Consider the following 19983-nt stretch of genomic DNA (forward strand, 5'->3'; position numbering starts at 1 on the left):
GTTGTGCAACTTTGGAACTCAATGGAGGTGGGGTCAATGAATATTTTCAAGGCAGATGTAAGTAGATTCTTGTTAGGCAAGGGAGTCAAAGGTTATCAGGGGTAGAGATGTGAACGTGGAATTCGAAACACAAACAAATCAGCCATGATCTTATTGAGTGGCTGAGCAGGCTTGAGGGGCCGAATGCCTACTCCTTCTCCTATTTCTTATGTTCTTATGTCTGCAATAAGTGTTTGTGGCTTGAGGAGCTTTAGCTCAGAGTCATTGAGCTGGAGGCTGAGCTGCAGACACTGTGACACATCAGGGAGGAGGAAAGTTACCTGATGCTTTGTACCAGGAGGCAGTCACACCACATAGTGGTCAGAGAAAGGAGGCTGTGACTACAAGGTGAGGCAGATAAAGAGACCCAGAGGGCAGGAGTCTCAGCCTTTGCAATTGTCCAATAGGTTTGAGGTTCTCAGCTTGTTTGGATGACAGTGGGGGCTGCAAGGTGGATGAAAAACTGACCATAGCACTGTAGGGCAGGAAGCCATTTAAGTGGGGGGAGAAAAAAAGGATGTTGTGGTAGGAGGGGACATATAGCAAGGGGAATTGACACTGTCCTCAGTAAAGAATGAGAATCTAGACAGCTGCATTGCCTGCCTGGTGCCAGGGCTCAGGACATTTGCTCAGGACTGGAGAAGAACTTGCAGGGGGAGGGGGAAGACCCAGTTGTCATGGTCCATGTAGGTACCAATGACATAGGTAGAACTAGGAAAGAGGTTCTGCATAGACAGCATGAGGAGCTGGGCACTGAGCTAAAAAGCAGAACCTCAAAAGGTAGGATTATTACCTAAGCCATGTGCAAATTGGCATAGGGTACATAAAATTAGGGAGATGAATACATGACTCAAAAACAGGTGTGGGAGTAGTGGGGCACTGACACTGGGGAAAGTTGGGTGGAGGGGCTCAACATTCGGGTGGTCTATACCTAAACCATTTTGGGACCAGTGTTCTAGCAAGCCGCATAACGATGGAAGCAGAAAGGGTTTTAAGCTAAATAGCGGGGTCAAGGGACTAAATTTGGGAAGATGTGGTAAATCAAAGAGTAGAGAAAAGGCAAGAGTGAAAGTTATTAATGTGGGGAATGATAAACAGACCATGACAGAAAAGGGATAAAGAGTACAAATCTAAGAATAAATCAGCAGATGAGGCTAGAGGTTACAAAAATAATGAAAAGGACCAAACTAAAAGCTCTGAATCTAAATGCATGTAGCATTCAAAACAAAACAGATGAACTCATCATGCAAACAGAAATAAATAAATGTGATCTGATAGCCATTACAGAGACATGGCTTCAGGATGACAGATTGGGACCTGAACATTGAAGGGTACATGACATTGTAGAAGAACAGGAAGTTATGAAAATGTGGAGGGGTGGTTCTGCTAATTAATGATGGTATTAGCGAGGGATGATCTAAGTTCAGGAAACCAGGATATACAAAGAGTTTGGTTAAAGGTGAGAGATGATAAAGGCAAGGAGTCACTTGTGGGAGTAGTGTGCAGGCCCCCTAACAGTAACCATACGGTAGGACTGGGTATAAAGAAAGAAGTAATGGGATCTTGTCAGAAAGGTACAGCAATAATCATGGGGATTTTAATCTGCATTTAGGCTGGGAAAATCAGTTAGGCAAAGGTAGACTAGGTGAGAATTCATAGAAAGTTTTCAGGATAGTTTCTTAGGAGAGTATGTTCTGGCACCAACTAGGAAGCAGGCTATACTAGACTTGATATTGTGCAATGAGATAGGATTAATTAATGACCTCATAGTGGAGGCTCCCCTTGGTAGCAGCGATCATAATATGATTGAGTTTTACATTCAGTTTGAGGGAGAGAAGAGTGGGTCCAAGACTTGTATTTCAAAACTTAAATAAAGGCAATTTTGAGGGCACAGCTAGCTAAAATGAACTGGTAAATTAGGTTAAGGTTAAAGTTATAGATCAATAGAGATGCAGTGGTGGACATTTAAGGGGATATTTCAGAATACACAGAATAGATACATTCCAGTGAGAAAGAAAAATTCCAAGGGGAAGACTCACCATCCGTGCTTCACTAAAAAAAATTAAAGATAGTATCAAGCTTAAAGAAAAAGCATATAATTGCACAAAGGTGGCAAGTCAGAAGATTGGACAGAATATAAAAAACTGCAAAGAACTAAAAGATTTTTAAGGAAGTAAACACTAGAGTACAAGAGAAAGTCAGCTAGAAAGATAAAGATGGATAGTAAGAGTTTCTATAGATACTTAAAAAAGAAAAGGGTTAACAAAGTGAGCATGGTCCTATAGAAAGTGAGCAGGGAAATTAATAATGGAAAATGAGGAGAAGGCAGATGAATTTAACCAGTATTTTGCACCTGTCTTCGCTATTGAGAATACAAGTAACATCCCAGAAATAGCAGCATATCAGGAAATGGAAGGGAGGGAGGAACTCAGGAAAATTACAATCACCAGAGAAGTGGTACTGAGTAAACTGTTGGAGCTGCGGGCTCACAAGTCCCCAGTTCCTGATGGACTTCATCTTAGGTTCTTAGAAGAAGTGGCGAGGGAGATAGTTGATCCGTGTGTTTTAATTTTCCAAAAATTACCTTGATTCGGGGAAGGTCCCATTAGATCAGAAAATAGCAAATGTAACTCCTTTATTCAAAAAAAAGAGGGGGAGTCAGAAAGTAGAAAACTACAGGCCAGTTAGCTTAACACCTACCATTGGGAAAATATTAGAAGCTATTATTAAGGACGTTATAGCAGGGCACTTGGAAAAATTTAGGGTAATGAGGCAGAGTCAACATGGTTTTGTGAAAGGGAACTCATGCTTAACCAATTATTGGAGTTCTTTGAGGAAGTTATACATGCTGTGGATAAAGGGGAACCAGTGGATATACTGTATTTATATTTTCAGAAGGCACTTGATAATGTGCCACATCAAAGGATATTGCAAAAATTAAAAGCTCATGGTGCAGGGGATAGAAGATTGGCTAGCTAACAGAAAACAGAGGGTAAGTATAAATGGGTCTTTTTCAGGTTGGCAAGATGTAACGAGAGGTGCACCACAGGGATCAGTGCTGGGGCCAAAACCTTTTACATTTTATATAAATGACTTGGATGAAGGGACCAAAGATATGGTTGCTGAATTTGCTGAAAACAAAGATAGGTCGGATAGTAAGATGTGAAAAAGACACAAAGAGATACAGCTAGGTTAAGTGAGTGGGCAAAGATCTGGCAAATGGAGTATTCTGTGAGAAAATGTGAAATTGACCATTTTGCAGGAAGAATAAAAAAAGCACATTATCTAAATGGTGAGAGATTGCAGAGCTCTGAGATGCAGAGGGATCTAGGTGTTCTATACAATGAATCACAAAAGGCTTGTATGCAGGTACAACAAATATTTAGGAAAGTTAATAGAATGTTACCAGTTATTGTGACGATAATTGAATACAAAAGTAGGGAGGTTATGCATCAGCCATACTTGGCATTGGTGAGACCATATCTGGAGCACTCTGTAAAGTATTGGTCTCCTTATTTATGGAAAGATGTAAATACAATAGAAGCAATTCGGAGAAGGTTTACTAGACTAATATCTGGTATCGGGAGGTTGTCTTATGAGGAAAGGTTGAACAGGCTACGTTTGTATCCAGTGGAGTTTATAAGAGTAAGAAGCGACTTAATTGTGAAGGGTCTTGACAGGGTCGATGTGGAGAGGTTGTTTCCTCTTGTGGGAGAATCTAGTACTAGGGGATCACTGTTTAAAAATTAAGGGTCGCCCATTTAAGACAGAGATGAGGCGAAATTTTTTCTCTGAGGGTTGAGAGTCGTTGGAACTCTCTCCCTCAGAAGGTGGTGGAAGTAGAGTTTTTGAATGTTTGAGGCAGACTTAGGTAGATTCTCGATAAGCAAGGGGCCAAAAGGCTAGAATACGGAGTGAAATTACAATCAGATCAGCCACGATCTTATTGAATGGTGGAGCATGCTCGAATGGCCGAGTGGCCTACTCCTGCTCCTAATTCGTTTTTTCAATGTATTTCATACTAGATTTTGTGAATAAACCCAGGACTATCTTTCCCTTCCACATCGATCCCCCCCAACCACTGGTTCTTACATATATGCCCTGACCTTTCCCCAATTAGTATTAGCTGCTCTTCGTCACAATTACAGCATGCACACAAAATTATCACAGCATTTGCAACATTAACAGGGATAACTCCCATGCTCTTCTTCAAAGTAGTGTCATGGAATCTTCAGCCTGAGAGGTCAGGCAGGACCTCAGTTTAACATCTCATCCGAAAGTCCTAAACTTGTTGGTCAGGACTTTTGTGCTCGAGCCTCTGGAGTGAAACTTGAACCCGCAAACTTCTGCCTCACGAGGGTGAGTGTGCAATCCCTGGTCGTCAGCTGGCACTCAAACTCAAAGCTTGGTGGCTGTTGTTCTGGTGTGGTACTGAACCAGCAGGCACGAAAGCCCCACTTAATAGCTGAACTCAACCAGTTTAATAGGTATCGACTCCTTAACATCCCTCGACAGGATAGGTTTACATTCCTAATTACTACATGGTCATCTGCTTGATTAGATATTGAGACTATTTACATTCTATTTGGTCTCTCGTAACATTGCTCATGGTTTACTATTTAGAAGATATGCTACTTAACTCACATAACAATGCATAATAAGAGCTACTGCGATATAGTGATTAAGTCGAATCCTTTTCTATTGTGGAACATATTGTGAGAGTGCTTGAAGTATTTTCAAGCACAAACCCCAGGACTGTGGGCATATTTGTACACCATGTATTTAAGTGAGGAGGAAGATTGCACTTCCTTCCCTTTCCCCGAATTTAAGTGGTACAGCATTTTCCATACGTGGGAAAAGCCATGTGGAGAACTCTGTGCAGAATTCCACAGCTTCTACCAAAAGTAGATTCCCCGCTATGAGCACAAACAGGCTTCAGAACACTTGAGAAAATTAAAGCTCATTCTTGGTCACAACAGGAATATGACACAAACCAAAACCACAACGATACTAAGGCTAAATGAATTTTACAGGAATGGGACTTTGAATTCATTGTCATCTATCTGGGAGGATAGACAAACAACAACGGTATCTTGGATTGTGAGGATTCACAAAAGTAAGTATATATGCTAAGTAAATGCAACAGACCTGACAGAAATAGAGTGATAGGAAGACACATTTGTGTTACTTCTTATCACATATGTACACACCCCCCCCTATCTAAATACCTCATGAACCCACAAAACACAGTCAAAGTGTCCATGTAAAGTTTGTTATTGTGCATTTAGAAATTTAAGTGTTTGAGCCATTAGACAATTACAGATTTGCAGAACTACAGAACGTATGCAATAGTTTGTCTAAATAAATAGATGCCAAACACATAAAACGACTTATAGAAGAGATGTGTGAATTAGCCAAAAATTAACTTTGATAAATTTGTGTGAAATTTGTGGGTGACATTGCACATTTCCAGAAGTGACAGTTAATTGAAATTAACTGCAAAATATTGCACAAATGTCAACAATGTTTGGGCATAGGGTTGCATAAAATTGCACACTTTCCATTTCACATCACCAATAATAGTAATAACAGTGAACATTCATACAATGCATTTAAAAAATAGAACAAATGTTGCACTGTTTACAAGTGGCATGGAACACTAGATCATGTATACCTCAAGATAGCTCAGCACAAAAACAACCCATTACGCTTGCATCAGTATCAACTGTCCACTCTCTTTCCATTTATTTACTCTTTCCCCAATACCCCTCGACACCCCTCAAGCGTTCACCTAATTTTCAGAATTAACCTAGGCTCAGTGGCCCTTTGCAATACTTTCCATAGGCTAATAACCTCTAGAATGAAAAAAATCTTCACATTAATGAAGCTGCCTGAACCTCCTAAGAGTTAAGCGAAGTAAATAATTCCTGTAATTGCTGGGAAAATAAATAAATAAAAAGGCAACTAAAATTAGTTACAGCATAGAAGTTGCAGAATAAGGGTCTAATCCCACCGCCACTGGTATTTAACCAGGGGAGTTGCCACATGGGGAGCTCAAAGCAAACCCTGTGTAGTAAACAATAAATCTACTGGTTAAAATCTGGCAAAAGATAAAGACTTAGGCGGGAAAAAAAAATCACCAATATTGCCTCGAGGTGCAGTGTTGTGGATCATTCTTATAACCGTGATGTGGCAAATGATTAATTCTTACGTCTTCTGATAACACTTATTTTTCATTGGTTTACAAATACATTTTCATATAAACCATCTGCCTTCAAACTAGTCACTTGTCACAATCCTTGCAGAGACCAATAATTTTTTTAAATAAATTTGCACTTCCAGTTAACAGCTGAAAGAATGACGCAATAAGTTTTTACATTTTAAGTAGTTTACTGTAACAAAAGACTAAAACACTATTCAATAAACACTATTTGTAGGCAACTTATACAGTAAATCTCCATTTTAAGTTGCCTCATTGAGCGCCATTCAATTAGGCATCATGCATATAATGGGGCCTGTATTGGGGACTTTCAGTTAACGCCGTTCCATGTGAGCTAATGTGGCCTCTCCCCTACCCGACTCTCTCTCTCTCTCTCTCTCTCCCCCACTCATTGTTTCCCTCCATGATTCTCTCTTCCGCTTGTTGCTGGCAGAGAGTTGGCAAATGGGAGAGGCCGGTAGAGATTTGATGAGTGGGAGAGGCTGATGAACGGGAGATAAGCAGAAAGAGTTAGCATATTTCTTTTAAATTTTAAAATTTAGTTTTAGAAGTAGCTTCATTTATGAACATAAGAATTTAGGAATGTACAGTATTTCAACTTACAGGGTATAATGTTTTGGTGTTTTTCTGATGAAGGTCCTACAGAACCTAACAAGCAGCTTTTACATTGGTTGTAATTGGAAAATCGGATTTGTTTAAAGTTGTTACATTTAAAGTTGCATTTTTCGAGAATGCAACTACAATGTTAAGTATGGAATTCCTACACTTTAAAATCACAGAACTGAATATTCCCCTTCTTACTTTTAGCCTGAATTATTTTTAACTGAAAAAGCACACTTCACAGGGATACATCCTTTAAGTAGACATTCAATTCTCCCGAAATTGGTCCAAAGTGATTCTGCTCCCAAGGATTTATTTCTGTCCTTTTCCTTTCTCAGCCTGGTAACGTCTAAGCCCCAGAGGTGTCCTTCATGATGAGAGTATTACTGGAAATCCTCTCTCTAGGGTAAGCTAGGTGAATCTTCGAGCTTTGTTTTAATTGCTCAAAAATTTGGTCTTTTCAATCTGAGCGTGAGCTTCCATCTGCATTCTGGCACAGTGAACCAGGGACTTTAGGCGTCTCGCTGCTGTCTCAGACCCTGACAGACAAACCTATTGTTATATTCACTGATTATTATATTCACTGATAATTTCAGAAAGCCTGTAAACCAATATCTCGATGGCTTCCTCTGTGCCCTTCCCATCTCAATGCCTATCATGCTTGTAATGTGAATTGCATAGTCTTTGTATCCAGGTAGAGCAATCAAGATAGCTGATTAGCTATCCTTGAGACCCCAATTCTTTTATCTTGGAAGTAAATGGACAGTTTGAAGCACAACTGTTTACAACCCCACATACACTAACACTTCTGGGACTTTGGCAACTCATTGTATATCCACTGTTTGCATACAAGCTGCTGCTATTGTCTCCAAGTGTAAACACCTTGCACCACCTTCCCACTAAAACAACCTGGGCTCCCTTTATTCTCTACACGATAAAACCACCCAGGCTTGCTGTCAGGTAAACTTGACCTCCTTCATTTTACCCTAAATTAAAGAGAGTCCCAAAACATCATAATCTTACAAACCTCAGTTATAACTTTGTGTTTTCTACTTGTTAGATTAAACTTTTAGAAGGACATTAATGCATAGGAAAAGTTTCAGAGAAAGACCATTCTCAGGATTTGGGATCTTTGGCACAACCACTGTGGAAGGGCAAGGGAAGACATGCCTGAGAAACTTGTGAATAGCCGTGGTCCGGTTCCCAGCCCCATATAAATGGGTAAGGTTAGCAGCAGCAAGGGCATCCAGCTGTAAAACCACACGCCAAATCCAAAAAAAGACATCAGAGTGATTAACCAGCAATGTGGCAATGCCATGTATCATGGGAAAAGTCAAAGGAGGAGGAAGATGACGACTGTGATGGAAGAGCAGTTAATGTGTTTGAATGGGTTTCATCTGTCCTCCAGGGAACAATATCAACTGAGTATTGTTGTTTTGTGTTTCTATTTTAAAAATAGCCTCTTGTATTACATTTAAGGAAGGTTATATGCAAAACATTTGATGGATTTGAAGCATAGAAGTTCATAACCATGTTAGGTGTTTTAGTTGATATTTTAATTATGCACTAATTAATATAAATGTTTCCATATTATGTAAGGCTCCCTCTTTTGTTTCCAGAAATATGAACTTTTTTTTAAAAAAGATAATTTAACCATTTGTGCCACATTTTCTTCTTAACTGCCAGCAATGTTAATCGTATTTCGAAGTATATTACTACAATATACTTGTTTGCACTGTGGATGCAATAGTTGTAGCGAATGTGATGTTTTTGCTCTAACAATTGGCAGGGAGGAGAAGGTTGCTGCGGAGTCGGAATAGATCGCCAATAATTTTTTTTTGTATGTGTACACATCGACTCATAGGGAGATCTTGTTGAATTGTTTTGTGTGTGTCATTTTTAGTGAGAACTTGTGCACACCTCAAACAGGCCCTGTAGAGGCAGTAGAGATTGTAATGTTTTGTTGTTTAGCCATCTGCTTACCACTGTTTCAATTTAGTGCTTCACTAAATATTTTCAGGAAAATTAACTTTTTTAATTGTTTGTTACTGTGATACTGGTGTGAGTGCATCAGCTAGCAGCTGTAGGATGATGAAACTTAGGAGGAGGAGAAACTGAATATAAATCAATCTGCATCACTCGCACTGATTTTCCACCATCTCATCGCCTGCAGCTAAACGGAGAATCAGACAGTAATTGTCCCCTCATCTTTCAGTAGTCTGCAGTGTAATGTGGGAACAGAAATTCTTATTAGCTGAACAAATATGCTTTGGAAGGTTTTCTTTTTAAATATCTTAATATCTTAAATTAAAATAAGGTTTAATTTTTTGCCAGAAACATTGTAAAACTTGTTCTGATTACCTTTTCTTTAAAAGATCCAAAGGCATAATGCAAAGATGCTCATTGTACTGGGCCATTTCCGTGTAAATATTTTCCTCAGTTCGATTAGTGAAGATTTTTATTTTTTTCCCTGTGGTGGTGTTGAATCAAAATGAAATTTCAGCAAATTTGATCATGATATAGATTGAACTGAAAATATCACTTTGAAGTATGTAATAGAGAACATGCATGATATGCACATCCAGCAGAAAAGAGGCAGCATAAAGTAAAGGATGTTTACAAGTGGACTCCTGAGTACTTTATAAATCAAGTTTGACAACACACTGAACTTATTCCTTACAGTTTCAAACCCAAATGGCGTGAGGCTGGCAGTTTTCCAATCATAGTAAACCACGATGTCAAAATCAACTTTTGGAAGAGTTAGAGCAAATAAGCTCTCGCAGATCGATATAAACTTAGGAATTTTTGCTGAATTTACCTGTTAGAGTATGAATTTTTCACGTTACTTTTTGTCACCCAAAGAAAACACAGCAGCGCATCAGACTAGTGTCCATAATGCAAAGTATTATCTTTTATATTGTATATACATACATGCAATACACAAGTATTTCCACTGTGTAAATGCTTTCTTTGCAGATACAGGGGGAGACACGGTGGCAGTGGTATTGTCACTGGACTGGTAATCCAGCAAGCATTAGTACTTGCTTACTGAAAAGCCTGTGAATTTGCATTTGTTGCAATAGCCAAAATCCCATGCTTGGTTTGCAGAGTCTGACATCTTGTGAATCCAGTATCTGACATTAAGTTTCAGCTAGTTAGTATCTTTTTGTAAAAAATTCATTTGTGGGATGTGGACATCGTTGGCTACCCTCTAAGTAGCTGAGACAATTAGTAAAAGTTATCAGTTTTATCCTGTGTCTTGGGCCTGTGTCCTGTTCAGAGGGCATTTTTAAGGATCAACCACATTGCTGTACAGGGTAGGACAGCAGATTTTACCCACATTATGACAATCAACAATGGTCATCATTAGACTTTTAATTCCAGATATTTACTGAATTCAAATTCCACCATCTGCTGTGGTGGGATTCGAACCCGGGTCCCCAGAGCATTACCCTGGGTCTTTGGATTACCAGTCCAGTGACAACACCACTATGCCAGCATCTCCCCCTTTATCTGCAAATAAAGCATTTGCACAGTAGAAATACTTGTGTGTTGCATGTACATATGTATAATATAGAAGATAGTACTTTGTATTATGAACACTAGTTTGCATACTTATTAAAATACTGTGCTTAACATTACTATAGTGTAAAATACTATATATCTTAGATTTTTCATTCAAAGGGGAAACAAGATCAGAATGGTGTAGGCTATTTTATCATCTTTTCACCTGCCATGTGAGACATAGGGCAAAAGTCACACTGTTAGAATAGGGAATACACTTCTATTATTGGGACACAGTTTTACCATAGCCTCTACCAAGTCTGATGTGCATGCATGTTTGATGCTGGCACTATTTTTAAATGTCTAAGTTTTTTTTTTAATTTATACTTTTCATTCGGCTAATTTTGACTTTATGTTAAACTACCCTCTAAAACGTACTCAAAGTCCTTACATCCCACTTGAGTGCCTAGGATTTCAGAGCAAATGAAATGAAGTTCATGAGCTCCTCTGAATGTTTGCCAGATATACTTTTACCAATCAATTAGTTCTATCCTGTATCTTGGCAGGGACTTGTCTTTGGAAGGTGGCAGACCAGTGTTATTCTAGGATTTGTTTCAGGCTCTAACTGCCAAACAATTATTAAATAGAACAACACTTACAGTAGTTAAGCTTAGTTTGCAACTTAGTAACTACAGTATAATTGTTTAATTTTAGTATTTTGTATTAATATTTAGTCTGCAACTTCTATGCAGCAATTACAGGAATTATTTACTTTGTTTAACTCTTAGGAGGTTCCTAGCAGCTTCATTGATGTGAAGATTTTTTTCATTCTAGATGTTATTAGACTATGGAAAGTATTGCAAAGGGCCACTGAACCTAGGTTAATTCTGAAAATTAGGTAAACACTTGAGGAGTGTCAAGGGGTATTGGGGAAAAAGAGTAAATAAATGGAGAAAGTGGACAGTTGATACTGATGCAAGCATAATGGGCTGCTTCTGTGCTGAATTATCTTGCGATATACCTGAACTTGTGCTCCATGCCACTTGTAAGGAGCGCAACATTTGTTCTTCTTTTAAATGCGTTGTATGAATGTTCACTGTTATTACTATTATTTGTGATGTGAAATGGGAAAGTACACAATTTTAAGCAACCCTATGATCAAACATTGCCTTGGTTCAAACATGGACAAAAGAGCTAACCTCCAGAGGTGAGCAGGGAGTGACTGCCCTTCACAACAAGGCAGCTTTTGACAGAGCGTGGCATCAAGGAGCCCCAGCAAAACTGGAGTCAATGGGAATTAGGAGGAAAACTCTCCACTGGTTGGAGTCATACCTAGCACAAAGACGGCTGTGGTTGTTGGAGGTCAGTAATCTCAGCTCCAGGACATCACTGCAGGAGTTCCTCAGGGTAGTATCCTCAGCCCAACCATCTTCAGCTGCTTCATCAATGACCTTCCAGCAATAGGTCAGAAGTGGGGATGTTCGCTGATGATTGCACAATGTTCAGCACCATTCATGACTCCTCAGATACTGAAGCAGTCCATGTCCAAATGCAGCAAGACCTGAACAATATCCAGGCTTGGGCTGACAAGTAACATTCGCGCCACACAAGTGCCAGAAAATGAGCATCTCCAACGAGAGAGAATCTAACCATCGCCCCTTGATTTTCAATGGCATTACCATCACTGAATCCCCCACTATCAACATTCTGGGGTTACCACTGACCAGAAACTGAACTAGCCTAGCCATATAAATACTGTGGCTACAGGAGCAGGTCAGAGGCTAGGAATCGTCTGACGAATTACTCACCTCCTGACTCCCCAAAGCCTGCCTACCATGTACATGGCACAAGTCAGGAGTGTGATGGAATACTCTCCACTTGTCTTGATGAGTGTAACTCCCACAATACTCACCATCCATGACAAAGCAGCCCACATGATTGGCACCACATCCACAAACATGTACTCCCTCCACCATCAGCGCAAAGTAGCGGTACAGTGTACCATCTACAAGATGCACTGCAGGAATTCAACAACAGTTGTCCACATGGCTTTTCCCACGTATGGAAAATGCTGTATTGCTTAAATTTGGGGAAAGGGAAGGAAGTGCAATCTTCCTCCTCACTTAAATACATGGTGTACAAATATGCCCACAATCCTGGGGTTTGTGCTTGAAAATACTTCAAGCACTCTCAATATGTTACACAATAGAAAAGGATTTGACTTAATCACTATCTAGCAGTAGCCCTCATTATGCATTGTTATGTGAGTTAAGTAGCATATCCTCTAAATTACGTATCATGAGTAATGTCACGAGGAACCAAATAGAAATATTCTTGGTATCGGTTCAAGAAGATTACCTTTATCGCAATTAGGAATTTAAAATTATCCTGCTCTTCGATGGTTGAGAAGTTGATAAATATTAGACTGGTTGAGATCAACAAATTCAATTATGATGTGAGGCTAATAGGCCTGCTAATTCAGTACCATTCCAGAGCAAAAGCCACAGAATTCATCAGTGGAGGCAGGAGGGCAGTCGAGACACCACCCTCCACTCTCCCTAATAATTTCACCCCTTCCTCTAATTAAAGGTTCCCCTCCTTCAAGCTCACTACTAGGGGAGAGACATTAACTCCTCCTCTCAGTTTCCCAGCAACTGCCCAGCAATTCCAAATGGCCCATCCTTCTCTCTTGCTGACCTTCTAACCCAGACTGCCTACTGGAGGTTAGTCTTGCCAATCTTCTCTACATCACTTCCACCATTGACCCTGTTCATGGATCAACCACCACTTACCTCCACATCTCACTCCAGAATGCCTGTTCACTTGTGAGCAAGGGCTTTGTTATTAATGACCTTATTGTAGAATTTTGCATTGACACTACAGCCTTGAAAGAAACCTGGCTTGTGGGGTGAAATAGCTTGCCCTTCGCTGAATGGTTTTACATCTGGCTGGACCTTCCATCACCTGCCCCGCCCAAACCATTACACTGCATGTATTGGTTTTAAATCTCATCTGCTTCTGTCCCCTTACTGCTCTGGCACCTTCTCTTTTGAGCATTTCATTGTGTTCCTCTCCTTTAAAATCTTTCCCCTCTTCCACCTACTCAACCCAAGTTTCTCATCAAGGTATCCTTATCATTTCTTCCATCAGCCTCTGCACCAAAGTGACTTCTTGTCCTCAGTGATTTCAGCCTCCAACTCAACATACCTCCCTCTTCTCCTGAGTTCATTGCTCTCCTTCCCTCCCTTAACCTCTCTCTCCACATAAACTTTCCTATCAATAGTCATGGCCACCCTCAACCTTGTCATCTCAACGTCTCCCCATTTCTGTCTTCTCATTCATAGACAAGACCATCTCTGACCATTTCCTTGTATCCCTCATCACTCCACCTCCCCACAAACTTCAGGACCCCTCTCTCTCCACTTCTTTCTGTATCAGCTCCTGGAGAAAACGCCCTCATAAATTACTTACAACAGTACTTTCAAATTCCCAATGGTTCTCTGTTCACCACAATACTACTTCTATAGCTCTACTGAATCACATCTATGTCTGCACTTTTGATACTTTAGCTCCCTGTAATGTACTTAATATCTCCCACTGAGATATTTCCCTGGTATCATCCCCATTTTTGCTCCTTTAAATAAAATGGATGCAAGTATGAATGGCTAGCTAAAATGAGTTACATGCCATAAATGGGTCATTGTCGAATCTGGCTAAATCACATCAAGCTTTGCTTTCTCTTGCCAAAATTGCTCACTAACCATGATCATGCTGAATCCAAAGGCAATCCAAGGCTTCTTTTTGCCACTACCAACCATCACCTTAAACCCCTCTCCACACCACTACCAAAAACAAATGCAAGGAGCTCCTGTACTTCTATGTCACAGTCCATCAACTCAGTTAGCTTTCTTCCACTAACCCATCCCAAACCAAACTTCCCCCTAGCCCTTAGCTGACATCTTTCTCTGGGTTCTCTCCCCATCTTTCCTCAAGCTGGACTGGTCCATCAGCCCCACCTCCTGCTCTCTCAACCCTATTCCAACTAAGCCATTGGCTACTTTATAAAATTATTATTTTTTTAAAATAAAATGGACAAAGACCTTACAGTGGCTGAAGCCTGACTAGCTACAGCTCACTCAGAAGAAATTTCCAGCCTTCAGAAAACAAGAAGAATCTCGTAACCTCCAAAGAGGCGGTAATGCCCCATGACCTGCAGAAATCAAATTCCAAGGAAATGCAAAAAGACCATTTCTATTTCCAAGGCAGAGCTCTAGCCAATGGAGATGATGCATCTGGGAGAACAATGAGGCCCTGAAACCACTGAAACTTATTAGTGGAAGCAACATGAACCATCTCAAGAATCCAACCCAGGAATATACATCCTTTGTCCAAACCAAAGTGAAGAAGTGGGAGTTATGTTACATGGCAACCCCGCTGCCCCCCACCCTCCCGATCCACAAAACCACCTCCCACCAAGCTGCTAGAATCTATAAAATTGCCTTGTGGAGCTGAGTCCAGGTAGTCTGCCATCTTCCATTAACAAAGCAGCAACGGAACCAAAGCTTTGTCCGGGTTTAAATCGCCTGGCCCTCATCTATACTGTTTTCTACTAGAATGTCTAAACTTCTGTACCAGTGCCTACTGCAAAACTGATTCACCTCAATGTGCTTCTCCCATCGTGGAAGTCAATGCTGCTGGAAAAGTGGATCACCCCACATCAGTTTCAGCTGGCTAACCTCTCTGAAGGAATACACCATTGGACTTTTGATTCTGGACTCACGTGAAACAACAATTCTTATTTTGTCTGTGGTCTTTGTCCTGTGCCTCTTTCTTTCCCTTATCTCCCCTTTTATTGTGTGAATGTACCGGGGACTACATTGCGAACCCCCCTTCCGACGTTTTTCAGTGTGTGTAAAATACATTAACCCTATCTCGAGTTTGCTGTGGGGTTATTAATTGAGGATTGGATCACTCCAAAAACTGAAGGTAGGAGAACATATGCCATCACTTATTAGGGGGAAATCAAAAATCAAAAACACCTTTCTGTTTACGGACAGCTAGAGAGGGGAGAAATCAGGGCTGTTTAAATTAAACTCCTTCCTATCCATAACAAATCCATGTTTGAATCTCATCAATTGGGTTTCTGCCCTACAACAGCACTGAAACAACACTAACTTTAGTCATAAATGACATCCCTGTGACTGTGTCCATGGGATAGGATCTCTATTCCCTTCTTGACCTTAGTGTAGCTTTTGAATGGTCAACCACACTATCCTCCTCCAATGCTTCTCCTCCGTTGTCCAGTCAAGTGGGAATGCCCTTACCCAGTTCCACTTGACCCAAACCTCCCTGTCGCTTGCCATTTTAACACTCCACCCTGCTCTCATGCCCACATGTCTGTCCTTGGCTTGCTGCATTGTTCCAGTGAAGCCCAACGCAAACTGGAGGAACAGCACCTCATCTTCCGACTAGGCACTTTACAGCCTTCCGGGCTGAATATTGAATTCAACAACTTTAGATCTTAAACTCCCTCCCCCCATCCCCACCCCGTTTCTTCCCCTCCCTTTTGTTTTTTTCAATAATTTATATAGATTTTTCTTTTCCCACCTATTTCCATTATTTTTAAATCTACAACTGTAATACCTTGTCAGCCTTTCCACCCCACCCCCACTAGAGCTGTACCTTGAGTGTCCTGCCATCCATTCTTAATTAGCACTTTTCTTAGATAATATCACCACCTTTAACACCTCTTTGATCCTTTTGTCTGTGACATCTTTTGATTATCTGCTCCTATCACTGCTTGCTTGTCCCTACAACCACCCCACCCTCAACTTCTCTCCCCCCCGCCCCCCACCTTAAACCAGCTTATATTTCACCCCTCTCCTAACTATACTCAGTTCTGTTGAAGGGTCATGTGGACTCGAAACGTCGACTCTTTTCTTCTCCACCGATGCTGCCAGACCTGCTGAGTTTTTCCAGGTAATTCTGTTTTTGTTTTCCACTTGTACCTTGCCAGTCATGGCCACCTGCAACTTCTTCTCGTTATCTCTGAAGTCCACAATGATCTATCCGTGTCCCTCTCCTATTTCTTATTTACGCATTGCTCCTCGGTGACTATCTGAAGACACAACGTTACATTCCACATGTACACTAATAACACCCAGCTCTCTCTCATATCTGCTCTCGCTGGTCTGCATTAGCTCCTTACTTTGATTTTAAAATTCTCATCCTTGTGTTTAAATTCCTCCAAGGCCTCCTAGAATTAGTTAACAAATGTATGAATCTAGAGTTAACCAAACAGAACAACTGTGTTTTGGTGAGACAGACAGAAGCAATGAAAATCCATTTAGTACAAACACATGCATTAAATAAGTTGGTAAAACTAACTGCAATACGGTCATACATGTGTATTGGTCGCCTCCACTCTAATGTTGCCACAGACCAAAGGAATCTTCTCCCCTACACACCCCAAGAGACACAACCAGCTGATGGAATTTTCATTTCTCATTTATACCAATGATCAAAAATAATATAAATATTTGCCTACACAGACTTAACATTTTCACATCATTTGAAAATGACAATGTATTTCAACAGTGTTGGCATCACATTATGCATTTTTTAAAACACCAAAAACGTTATGAAAAATATTAAACAGGCCCTTGTCTTTAGCAACTTTCATATATTCAAATGGGAATGTGAAGAGAAACATCTTGAAGGTAGAAGGAATTTTTTTAAAAATCAGGTTATTGGTTACATGGACTGCTGACCCTTCAAAGACAAAGCATCATTGCCAGCTCTAAACAACAAGTTTAAGATTCGGGGAGCACATTTAAGTGGCACTACTTGTAATCTCCTCATAGACTACTCTGTTCTTTTGACGAGGCAATGTGATGTGAGGTACTTCCCCACAGAGGACAGCAAAACAAGCAGCAAGGGGAAGACAGAAAAAAAAAATCAATCAAATTTAGTGAAAAATCAGGAGGAGTAATATATACAGTGTAGTATAAGGGTCTAGCACATAAAGGGTTAACCTGGGACTGAGTAAATTACCATACACACCGTGATGTAAGAGAACACATGACCAATACTTAGGAATCAGTTTGTGTCAGACAGAGCCATGTGTAGAAGCAAGCATGGAGACAGTTCCTAGCTTGGACATGTACTGTACATATATATATATATATATATATATATATATATATATATATATATATATAGTTTCTAGTAGTTAATAAATACTTACTGTTGAACTACTTAAGACTACTAACACCTTACAGGGCCTATGCCTAACACCTAACAACATACAGGACATCCAGTGAAGTCACTGTGAAAAGTGTGAATCATATTTCAAATGGACCATGTCACCCCTGACAAAGGGTAATGCCATCAATCATTTTTCCAGGTATTGTTCTCTTGTGGGAATACTACTAATGGGTTTCAATTGACTCACCCAAACTGAAATCATTTTTAGTTGTTTACACTTGTATTTTGTAGGAAGTATTTATAGTGTTCACCAGTCATGGAAGGCTTCAAGCGAACCAGTGAAAACAACACATTCATACCTGATGGCCAAATATGAGAACTCCGAGCATGGAGAAAAGGGTGAATTAGTGTCAGAAAAGGGTGAATTAGTGTCAGATTGATTATCTGCCCGCGCTCGTTGGCTGCTCTTGTACAACTCCTCCTTTCTCCAAACATTAATTGCAAACAATTAACATTCTTGGCTGCTGCCATTTTTGACAATTGTCCTGTGATTACTCAAAAATTAGTAACAGACAATTCCATCCTGAACGCATTAGAAGAGTATTAGAGCAGTTGCAGTCAATTTCAAATGTCAATTCATTTCAAGTAACATCCCGCCCCCCCCACACACACACACACACACACATTTCTCACCCACCTAATAGGGAATAAAATATTGATTTCAAGTATTCTTAAAGGTAAATCACTGAAGGAGGAATGAGAATGTGTAATTAAAATAAGGATTTGTGTGTGTGTGTATACACACACGTACACACAGAGCACTTCGTCTACATGGCAAATGCTGACAGAATCACACCCTACCTTCAGAAACATCAAGATCTGTGGTACCTTTCACTTGAGTAAAACACCACTGAATATCGTTCCCATAGACTCCGGCACCTAGAAAGACAAATTCATCACGGGTGGGTCAGTTTCACCGGCATTAAGTCCTGCTCTTTCATGCAACGGTACAAATAAGCTGTCCTTATATCAGACTGTGACCAGCAGTACGTAAGTCGTTGCTTACTTCTCATGGCTGCAAGTTCGCTCCAGCGTTGCAATCTGGAGGATGGAAACCAACACACGGTCACACCCCAAAACAATGCTCCTCAACCATCTGCCCGGCTGCACTGAGTTGGGGTTTGGATGTGTCCTGATTGACAGCTCTGGGGACCAATCCCACCATGCCAAACGAGGAGAACCTGCCGAAGGAGCTTCCCACCACCCAATCAGAAGAGAGCAGGCAGCTTTCCGCTCAGTTGACTCCAAGTGAAGACGGATGTTTTGGTTTGTGAGGATTTGCTACACTTAAAGTGAAAATGCGGACAAAAATGGGGTGTCGTTTTTTTTTCTGGGTCACCTGAAATCCAGCTTTTATTTTAAATTGTCGTGTAAATTGGTGGCTTGAACCGTTGTGACTCAGGTGGTTGTCTAGCCTGAAAAGAAGTTAAACCCTGCTGAGTGGTGGGACACCTGTGCATGGAAAAACATGACTTTTATTTTAACTGTAATTCCAGTATTTAGTACCAGCCTGGCTGTCAGTCTAGAAGCATTTTCTCTGTAATAAATACGAATGTTTCTGCCAGTAGATTTTTGTTATGTTTGCAATATTTGATGTTGAAGATTTCCCTTCCCTATGCTTACATTAGAGCAACTGGAGTAATATTTTGCAATGCATTGAAACTCAAGTATGTTTTACATTTTATTCCTTATTGATTCTGAAAGCACATCTAAATTCGTGCCTCCTGAAAGCCTGCCTGCTCTCAATAAGTTTACATCACAATCAGTTGGCTTAACATTATTCCCATCTTTATATACCAACTATTGAGAGCACGAGAACAAGAAGGTTAGTAAATGATTGACCATCCAATTACAGAGATGACGGCACCAAAGGAACTCCTGACGTTGCTTCTGTTGATGCCCCCTAGTCAATCCTTGTTCCCCACTTTTTCGCAAAACACCTTATCCTACTCATCCCCGAAGACTTAGATAATTCCATTCTATATGTCACAGCCTCTTCCATCAACATGGTAAAAACCATTCCCTACTCTGGGAAGCTTATTTTAATTCCCCTCTCCCTCTCCTCAACTCTTCTGGTACGGATTTTGAAGCTATGCTCTCTTACTGGTTGGGCAATATAAAAGACTGGTGAACAATTTTCACCCATGTAAGAGATAGTGTGATAATGAATGCCGTTGATAAAACTGGAAAATTCAAATTCTCAGGCTCACAAAATGTAGCTTGGGCTTTTTTGTGGCTTCCAAAAAGCACACCAGTCTCCTGTCTGACTTTGCCCAGGATTTTTGCCTTATCTAATTGGGGGGGAGAAGTGTGTCGGTGTCCATGTGCAGTTCGTGAGTCGTGATTGGGCGCAG

General features: G+C 40.4%; 1 protein-coding gene across 3 annotated transcripts in view; it reads right to left on the reverse strand.

Moving 5' to 3' along the window:
• The window catches only part of LOC144678643 (serine/threonine-protein phosphatase 2A 55 kDa regulatory subunit B gamma isoform), a 334751-nt gene extending 316011 nt beyond the window's left edge, over positions 1-18740 (reverse strand). The window contains exons 1-2 of one of the 3 annotated variants that reach the window (XM_078538387.1): positions 18636-18740; positions 18431-18508 (exon numbers count right to left, since the gene is read on the reverse strand). In XM_078538387.1, coding sequence (XP_078394513.1) covers positions 18431-18508; positions 18636-18642 — 85 coding nt within the window. In that variant the 5' untranslated portion in view covers positions 18643-18740. Of the gene's footprint in view, positions 1-18430; positions 18509-18635 lie in introns of those variants that run through there. The other 2 variants (XM_078538413.1, XM_078538405.1) reach the window with 2 other exon arrangements.
• Between the last annotated feature and the right edge of the window lie 1243 nt (positions 18741-19983).

This window comes from Cetorhinus maximus, chromosome 1 (genome assembly GCF_964194155.1).
Source record: "Cetorhinus maximus chromosome 1, sCetMax3.hap1.1, whole genome shotgun sequence".
Taxonomy (NCBI): Eukaryota; Metazoa; Chordata; class Chondrichthyes; order Lamniformes; family Cetorhinidae; genus Cetorhinus; species Cetorhinus maximus.